The sequence below is a fragment of the Somniosus microcephalus genome, chromosome 4 (genome assembly GCF_052327205.1).
Source record: "Somniosus microcephalus isolate GS21.2 chromosome 4, FLI_Smic_1.0, whole genome shotgun sequence".
Taxonomy (NCBI): Eukaryota; Metazoa; Chordata; class Chondrichthyes; order Squaliformes; family Somniosidae; genus Somniosus; species Somniosus microcephalus.
The window spans coordinates 4,681,112-4,691,111 of NC_140990.1; the positions used below are offsets into that span (position 1 = coordinate 4,681,112).

Consider the following 10,000-nt stretch of genomic DNA (forward strand, 5'->3'; position numbering starts at 1 on the left):
GGATTACGGTCCGGGTCGGGGGGAATTACGGTCCGGGGTCGGGGGGATTACGGTCCGGGGTCAGGGGGGGATTACGGTGCGGGGTCGGGGAGATTACGGTCCGGGGTCGGGGGGAATACGGTCTGGGGTCGGGGGGGGATTACGGTCCGGGGTCGGGGGGGATTACGGTCCGGTGTCGGGGGGATTACGGTCCGGGTCAGGGGGATTACGGTCCGGGGTCGGATGGGATTACGGTCCGGGGTCGGGGGGGATTACGGTCCGGGGGTCGGGGGGGATTACGGTCCGGGTGTCGGGGGGGATTACGGTCCGGGGTCGGGGGGGATTACGGTCCGGGGTCGGGGGGATTACGGTCCGGGGTCAGGGGGGATTACGGTCCGGGGTCAGGGGGATTACGGTCCGGGGTCAGGGGGATTACTGGTCCGGGGTCGGGGATTACGGTCCGGGGTCGGGGGGATTACGGTCCGGGGTCAGGGGGGATTACGGTCCGGGGTCGGGGGGGATTGCGGTCCGGGGTCGGGGTGGATTACGGTCCGGGGTCGGGGGCGATTACGGTCCTGGGTCGGGGGGGATTACGGTCCGGGGTCAGGGGGGATTACGGTCCGGGGTCGGGGGGGATTACGATCCGGGGTCGGGGGGGATTACGGTCCGGGGTCGGGGGGGATTGCAGTCCGGGGTCGGGGGGGGATTACGGTCCGGGGTCGGGGGTGGGATTACGGTCCGGGGTCGGGGGGGGGATTACGGTCCGGGGTCGGGGGGATTGCGGTCCGGGGTCGGGGGGGATTGCGGTCCGGGGTCGGGGGGATTACGGTCCGGGGTCGGGGGGGATTACGGTCCGGGGTCGGGGGGGATTACGGTCTGGGGTCGGGGGGGATTACGGTCCGGGGTCGGGGGATTGCGGTCCGGGGTCGGGGGGGATTGCGGTCGGTGGGATTACGGTCCGGGGTCGGGGGGGATTACGGTCCGGGGCCGGGGGGGGGGATTACGGTCCGGGGGTCGGGGGGATTACGGTCCGGGGTCGGGGGGGATTACGGTCCGGGGTCGGGGGGATTACGGTCCGGGGTCGGGGGGGATTACGGTCCGGGGTCGGGGGGATTACGGTCCGGGGTCGGGGGGGATTACGGTCCGGGGTCGGGGGGATTACGGTCCGGGGTCAGGGGGATTACGGTCGGGGTCAGGGGGATTACGGTCCGGGTCGGGGGATTACGGTCCGGGGTCGGGGGGATTACGGTCCGGGGTCAGGGGGGATTACGGTCCGGGGTCGGGGGGGATTGCGGTCCGGGGTCGGGGTGGATTACGGTCCGGGGTCGGGGCGATTACGGTCCGGGGTCGGGGGGGATTACGGTCCGGGGTCAGGGGGGATTACGGTCCGGGGTCGGGGGGGATTACGGTCCGGGGTCGGGGGGATTACGGTCCGGGGTCGGGGGGGATTGCAGTCCGGGTCGGGGGGGGATTACGGTCCGGGGTCGGGGGGGGATTACGGTCCGGGGTCGGGGGGGATTACGGTCCGGGGTCGGGGGGATTGCGGTCCGGGGTCGGGGGGATTGCGGTCCGGGGTCGGGGGGATTACGGTCCGGGGTCGGGGGGGATTACGGTCCGGGGTCGGGGGGATTACGGTCTGGGGTCGGGGGGGATTACGGTCCGGGGTCGGGGGGATTGCGGTCCGGGGTCGGGGGGGATTGCGGTCGGTGGGATTACGGTCCGGGTCGTGGGGGGATTACGGTCCGGGGCCGGGGGGGGATTACGGTCCGGGGTCGGGGGGGATTACGGTCCGGGTCGGGGGGATTGCGGTCCGGGGTCGGGGGGGATTGCGGTCCGGGGTCGGGGGGGATTACGGTCCGGGGTCGGGGGGGTATTACGGTCCGGGGTCGGGTGGGATTACGGTCCGGGGTCGGGGGGGATTACGGTCCGGGGTCGGGGGGGATTACGGTCCGGGGTCGGGGGGATTACGGTCCGGGGTCGGGGGGGATTACGGTCCGGGGTCGGGGGGGGATTACGGTCCGGGGTCGGGGGGGATTACGGTCCGGGGTCGGGGGGATTACGGTCCGGGGTCGGGGGGGATTACGGTCGGGGTCGGGGGGGATTACGGTCCGGGGTCGGGGGGGATTACGGTCCGGGGTCGGGGGGGATTACGGTCCGGGGTCGGGGGGATTACGGTCCGGGGTCGGGGGGGATTGCGGTCCGGGGTCGGGGCGGATTACGGTCCGGGGTCGGGGGGGGATTACGGTCCGGGGTCAGGGGGGATTACGGACCGGGGTCGGGGGGATTACGGTCCCGGGTCGGGGGGATTGCGGTCCGGGGTCAAGGGGATTACGGTCCGGGGTCGGAGGGATTACGGTCCGGGGTCGGGGGGGATTACGGTCCGGGGTCGGGGGGATTACGGTCCGGGGTCAGGGGGGGATTACGGTCCGGGGTCGGGGGAGATTGCAGTCCGGGGTCGGGGGGGATTACGGTCTGGGGTCGGGGGGGATTACGGTCTGGGGTCGGGGGGGATTACGGTCCGGGGTCGGGGGGATTACGGTCCGGGGTCAGGGGGATTACGGTCCGGGGTCGGAGGGGATTACGGTCCGGGGTCGGGGGGGATTACGGTCCGGGGTCGGGGGGATTACGGTCCGGGGTCGGGGGGGATTACGGTCCGGGGTCGTGGGGATTACGGTCCGGGGCCGGGGGGAATTACGGTCCGGGGTCGGGGGGGATTACGGTCCGGGGTCGGGGGGGATTACGGTCCGGGGTCGGGGGGGATTGCGGTCCGGGGTCGGGGGGATTACGGTCCGGGGGTCAGGGGGGATTACGGTCCGGGGTCGGGGGGGATTACGGTCCGGGGTCGGGGGGGATTACGGTCCGGGGTCGGGGGGGATTACGGTCCGGGGTCGGGGGGGATTGCGGTCCGGTGTCGGGGGGATTACGGTCCGGGGTCGGGGAGATTACGGTCCGGGGTCGATTACGGTCCGGGGTCGGGGGGGGATTACGGTCCGGGGTCGGAGGGATTACGGTCCGGGGTCGGGGGGGATTACGGTCCGGGGTCGGGGGGGATTGCGGTCCGGGGTCAGGGGGATGACGGTCCGGGGTCGGAGGGGATGACGGTCCGGGGTCGGGGGGGATTAGGTCCGGGGTCGGGGGGATTACGGTCCGGGGTTAGGGGGGGATTACGGTCCGGGGTCGGGGGGAGATTACGGTCCGGGGTCGGGGGGGATTACGGTCTGGGGTCGGGGGGATTACGGTCTGGGGTCGGGGGGGATTACGGTCCGGGGTCGGGGGGATTACGGTCCGGGGTCAGGGGGATTACGGTCCGGGGTCGGAGGGGATTACGGTCCGGGGTCGGGGGGATTACGGTCCGGGGTCGGGGGGGATTACGGTCCGGGGTCAGGGGGGATTACGGTCCGGGGTCGGGGGGGATTACGGTCCGGGGGTCGGGGGGATTACGGTCCGGGGTCGGGGGGGGATTACGGTCCGGGGTCGGGGGGATTACGGTCCGGGGTCGGGGGGGATTACGGTCCGGGGTCAGGGGGATTACGGTCCGGGGTCAGGGGGATTACGGTCCGGGGTCGGGGGGGATTACGGTCCGGGGTCGGGGGGATTACGGTCCGGGGACGGGGGGGATTACGGTCCGGGGTCGGGGGGGGATTGCGGTCCGGGGTCGGGTGGATTACGGTCCGGGGTCGGGGGGGATTACGGTCCGGGGTCGGGGGGGATTATGGTCCGGGGTCGGGGGGGATTACGGTCCGGGGTCGGGGGGGATTACGGTCCGGGGTCGGGGGGGATTACGGTCCGGGGTCGGGGGGGATTGCAGCCCGGGGTCGGGGGGGGATTACGGTCCGGGGTCGGGGGGGATTACGGTCGGGGTCGGGGGGAATTCGGTCCGGGGTTGGGGGATTGCGGTCCGGGGTCGGGGGGGATTGCGGTCCGGGGTCGGGGGATTACGGTCCGGGGTCGGGGGGGATTACGGTCCGGGGTCGGGGGGGATTACGGTCCGGGGTCGGGGGGGATTACGGTCCGGGGTCGGGGGATTGCGGTCCGGGGTCGGGGGGATTGCGGTCCGGGGTCGGGGGATTACGGTCCGGGGTCGGGGGGGATTACGGTCCGGGGTCGGGGGGATTACGGTCCGGGGTCGGGGGGATTACGGTCCGGGGTCGGGGGGGATTACTGTCCGGGGTCGGGGGGGATTGCGGTCCGGGGTCGGGGGGGATTACGGTCCGGGGTCGGGGGGGATTACGGTCCGGGGTCGGGGGGGATTACGGTCCGGGGTCGGGTGGGATTACGGTCCGGGGTCGGGGGGGATTACGGTCCGGGGTCGGGGGGGATTACGGTCCGGGGTCGGGGGGGATTACAGTCCGGGGTCGGGGGGGATTACGGTCCGGGGTCGGGGGGGATTACGGTCCGGGGTCGGGGGGGATTACGGTCCGGGGTCGCGGGGGATTACGGTCCGGGGTCGGGGGATTACGGGTCCGGGGTCGGGGGGGATTACGGTCCGGGTCGGGGGGGATTACGGTCCGGGGTCGGGTGGGATTACGGTCCGGGGTCGGGGGGGATTACGGTCCGGGGTCGGGGGGGATTACGGTCCGGGGTCGGGGGGGATTGCGGTCCGGGGTCGGGGGGGATTACGGTCCGGGGTCGGGGGGATTACGGTCCGGGGTCGGGGGGGATTACGGTCCGGGGTCGGGGGGGATTGCGGTCCTGGGTCGGGGGGGATTACGGTCCGGGGTCGGGGGGGATTACGGTCTGGGGGTCGGGGGGATTACGGTCCGGGGTCGGGGGGGATTACGGTCCGGGGTCGGGGGGGATTACAGTCCGGGGTCGGGGGGGGATTACGGTCCGGGGTCAGGGGGGATTACGGTCCGGGGTCAGGGGGATTACGGTCCGGGGTCGGGGGGATTACGGTCCGGGGTCGGGGGGATTACGGTCCCGGGTCGGGGGGGATTACGGTCCGGGGTCGGGGGGATTGCGGTCCGGGGTCGGGGTGGATTACGGTCCGGGGTCGGGGGAGATTACGGTCCGGGGTCGGGGTGATTACGGTCCGGGGTCGGGGGGGATTACGGTCCGGGGTCGGGGGGGGATTACGGTCCGGGGTCGGGGGGATTACGGTCCGGGTTCGGGGGGATTGCGGTCCGGGGTCGGGGGAGATTGCGGTCCGGGGTCGGGGGGGATTACGGTCCGGGGTCGGGGGGGATTACGGTCCGGGGTCGGGGGGGATTACGGTCCGGGGTCGGGGGGGATTTACGGTCCGGGGTCGAGGGGGATTACGGTCCGGGGTCGGGGGGGATTACGGTCCGGGGTCGAGGAGGATTACGGTCCGAGGTCGGGGGGGATTACGGTCCGGGGTCGGGGGGGATTACGGTCCGGGGTCGGGGGGGATTACGGTCCGGGGTCGGGGGGATTGCGGTCCGGGGTCGGGGGGGATTGCGGTCCGGGGTCGGGGGGGATTACGGTCCGAGGTCGGGGGGGATTACGTTCCGGGGTCGGGGGGGATTACGGTCCGGGGTCGGGGGGGATTGCGGTCCGGGGTCGAGGGGGATTACGGTCCGGGGTCGGGGGGGATTACGGTCCGGGGTCGGGGGGGATTACGGTCCGAGGTCGGGGGGGATTACGATCCGGGGTTGGGGGGGATTGCGGTCCGGGGTCGGGGGGGGATTGCGGTCCGGGGTCGGGGGGGATTACGGTCTAAGGTCGGGTGGGAATCAGTGTCTGTACCAATGGCGTGCGTCGATTGTAACCCCCTCGTTCTCTCCTCTCCAGGTGCATCGACCCAGGATGGACGGCTCGTTGGGGAAGATCCCTGCCCAGATGTTGGCCGACAAGTGCCCGCCCCCGGGACAGAAGGTCACCCTGGTGTCCCTGGACCCTGCCAAGGTGAAGCTGCAGTTCCCCAACCACCACCGTGCCCCGCAGCCTGGCATTGGCACAGTGTCCATGTCCTCGCCGGGCGTCACGCTGACCGTCAGCCCCAACCCCCAGCTCACCATGGAGTCCCGCTCCCTGGCCTCCAACCCCGGCTCCCGGCTGGAGGTCCACAACCCCAAGACCAAGACGGTGATCCTCACCTCGCCCTGCATCAAGTGGATCAAGTCCGGCCAGAACGTCAAAGTTATCAACCTGCCCCTGGGCCTGGTGCCCAGCCTCAACGTCTGCCGCCTGCCCAACGCCAAGAGCATCGTCATCTCACGTCCCGCCAACCTCAACCAGATCATCATCCACAAGGAGGCCCCCCCGCCGCAGAGGAGGCCCGAGAGCGGGCACCGCAACCCGGGGCTGCCGGTCCCCTGGAGGGGGCAGATCACCCCCATCATCTTCAGCGCCGCCCCCAACCCCGTGGTCCTCAGCATCTCCCAGGCTGCGGGGGCCGGCGGGGGAGGGGCGGGGGTCCGCGAGCCGGTGGCCAGCCTCCCGATGAACATCGGCTACTCCCGAGGGGTCTACGAGAACTTCAGGAAGTGGCAGCAGTACAAGGGGCTTGTCAAGAAGCACTTCCCGCTCACCCCCGACACCGAGGCCGTGGCTTGCTTCTTCATGTAAGGCTCCCGGTTGAACTCTGACACCCACCCAGCAAAACCACCCCCCCACACCCGATCCGGACAGAGAGACACAGGCTGGTCCGGACCAACTTACACTCGCTCCCAGGGGCAGGGGTGAGGGAAAAATCCTCCCAATCTGAGCGGGAACTCCCTGCGGGCCTAATAGGATACAGTCGGCTCCTGCTGTAGGCAATCCCAATGGACCCAACCCCTTCCCATTCACTCCCACTGTACACAATCCCAATGGACCCAACCCCTTCCCATTCACACCCAGTCTACACAATCCCAATGGACCCAACCCCTTCACATTCACTCCCACTGTGGACAATCCCAATGGACCCAACCCCTTCCCATTCACTCCCACTGTACACAATCCCAATGGACCCAAACCCTTCCCATTCACTCCCACTGTAGGCAATCCCAATGGACCCAACCCCTTCCCATTCACTCCCACTGTACACAATCCCAATGGACCCAACCCCTTCCCATTCACTCCCACTGTACACAATCCCAATGGACCCAACCCCTTCACATTCACTCCCACTGTAGACAATCCCAATGGACCCAACCCCTTCCCATTCACTCCCACTGTACACAATCCCAATGGACCCAACCCCTTCACATTCACTCCCACTGTACACAATCCCAATGGACCCAACACCTTCCCATTCACTCCCACTGTACACAATCCCAATGGACCCAACCCCTTCCCATTCACTCCCACTGTACACAATCCCAATGGACCCAAACCCTTCCCATTCACTCCCACTGTAGGCAATCCCAATGGACCCAACCCCTTCCCATTCACTCCCACTGTACACAATCCCAATGGACCCAACCCCTTCCCATTCACTCCCACTGTACACAATCCCAATGGACCCAACCCCTTCACATTCACTCCCACTGTAGACAATCCCAATGGACCCAACCCCTTCCCATTCACTCCCACTGTACACAATCCCAATGGACCCAACCCCTTCACATTCACTCCCACTGTACACAATCCCAATGGACCCAACCCCTTCCCATTCACTCCCACTGTAGACAATCCCAATGGACCCAACCCCTTCCCATTCACTCCCACTGTACACAATCCCAATGGACCCAACCCCTTCCCATTCACTCCCACTGTACACAATCCCAATGGACCCAACCCCTTCCCATTCACTCCCACTGTACACAATCCCAATGGACCCAACCCCTTCCCATTCACTCCCACTGTACACAATCCCAATGGACCCAACCCCTTCCCATTCACTCCCACTGTACACAATCCCAATGGACCCAACCCCTTCCCATTCACTCCCACTGTACACAATCCCAATGGACCCAACCCCTTCCCATTCACTCCCACTGTACACAATTCCAATGGACCCAACCCCTTCCCATTCACTCCCACTGTACACAATCCCAATGGACCCAACCCCTTCCCATTCACTCCCACTGTACACAATCCCAATGGACCCAACCCCTTCCCATTCACACCCAGTCTACACAATCCCAATGGACCCAACCCCTTCCTATTCACACCCAGTCTACACAATCCCAATGGACCCATACCCCTTCCCATTCACTCCCACTTTACACAATCCCAATGGATCCAAACCCTTCCCATTCACTGCACTGTACGCAATCCTAATGGACCCAACCCCTTCGCATTCACTCCCACTGTATGCAATCCCAATGGACCCAACCCCTTCCCATTCACTCCCACTGTATGCAATCCCAATGGACCCAACCGCTTCCCATTCACTCCCACTGTATGCAATCCCAATGGACCCAACCCCTTCCCATTCACTCCCACTGTACACAATCCCAATGGACCCAACCCCTTCCCATTCACACCCAGGCTACACAATCCCAATGGACCCAACCCCTTCCCATTCACTCCCACTGTACACAATCCCAATGGACCCAATCCCTTCCCATTCACTCCCACTGTACACAATCCCAATGGACCCAACCCCTTCCCATTCACTCCCACTGTAGACAATCCCAATGGACCCAACCCCTTCCCGTTCACTCCCACTGTACTCAATCACAATGGACCCAACCCCTTCCCATTCACTTCCACTGTAGACAATCCCAATGGACCCAACCCCTTCCCGTTCACTCCCACTGTACTCAATCCCAATGGACCCAACCCCTTCCCATTCACTCCCGCTGTACACAATCCCAATGGACCCAACCCCTTCCCATTCACTCCCACTGTACACAATCCCAATGCACCCAAGCCCCTTCCCATTCACTCCCACTGTAGACAATCCCAATGGGACCCAACCCCTTCCCATTCACTCCCACTGTACACAATCCCAATGGACCCAACCCCTTCCCATTCACACCCAGTCTACACAATCCCAATGGACCCAACCCCTTCCCAATCACTCCCACTGTATGCAATCCCAATGGACCCAACCCCTTCCCATTCACTCCCAATGTACACAATCCCAATGGACTCAACCCCTTCCCATTCATTCCCACTGTACACAATCCCAATGGACACAACCCATTCCCATTCACCCCACTGTACACAATCCCAATGGACCCAACCCCTTCCCATTCACTCCCACTGTACACAATCCCAATGGACCCAACCCCTTCCCATTCACTCCCACTGTACACAATCCCAATGGACCCAACCCCTTCCCAATCACTCCCACTGTATGCAATCCCAATGGACCCAACCCCTTCCCATTCACTCCCACTGTACACAATCCCAATGGACCCAACCCCTTCCCATTCACTCCACTGTACACAATCCCAATGGACCCAAACCCCTTCCCATTCACTCCCACTGTATGCAATCCCAATGGACCCAACCCCTTCCCATTCACTCCACTGTACACAATCCCAATGGACCCAAACCCCTTCCCATTCACTCCCACTGTATGCAATCCCAATGGACCCAAACCCCTTCCCATTCACTTCCACTGTACACAATCCCAATGGACCGAACCCCTTCCCATTCACTCCCACTGTACACAATCCCAATGGACACATCCCCTTCCCATTAACTCCTACTGACCTGGGTGGGGTAGTGGGTCAAACAGTGTCCTTTCACACTCTCGGATCTGGTGTCAACCAAACCCCCGCCCCAGCACCCCAAACTAGATAGAGAGGATGAATGGCTCCTCCCTGATGGGGGCCTGAGTCGCAAATGTTTGGGACAGTGTAGAGGGAGCTTTACTCTGTATCTAACCCGTGCTGTACCTGCCCTGGGAGTGTTTGATGGGACAGTGTAGAGGGAGCTTTACTCTGTATCTAACCCGTGCTGTACCTGCCCTGGGAGTGTTTGATGGGACAGTGTAGAGGGAGCTTTACTCTGTATCTAACCCGTGCTGTACCTGCCCTGGGAGTGTTTGATGGGACAGTGTAGAGGGAGCTTTACTCTGTATCTAACCCCGTGCTGTACCTGCCCTGGGAATGTTTGATGGGACAGTGTAGAGGGAGCTTTACTCTGTATCTAACCCGTGCTGTACCTGCCCTGGGAGTGT

General features: G+C 65.3%; 1 protein-coding gene across 1 annotated transcript in view; it reads left to right on the forward strand.

The window, feature by feature from the left end:
• The window catches only part of LOC147118201 (NUT family member 2F-like), an 18,081-nt gene that overhangs the window by 6,577 nt on the left and 1,504 nt on the right, over positions 1-10,000 (forward strand). The window contains exon 2 of the mRNA XM_085983678.1: positions 5,731-6,503. Coding sequence (XP_085839804.1) covers positions 5,746-6,503 — 758 coding nt within the window. The 5' untranslated portion in view covers positions 5,731-5,745. The remainder of the gene's footprint in view (positions 1-5,730; positions 6,504-10,000) is intronic.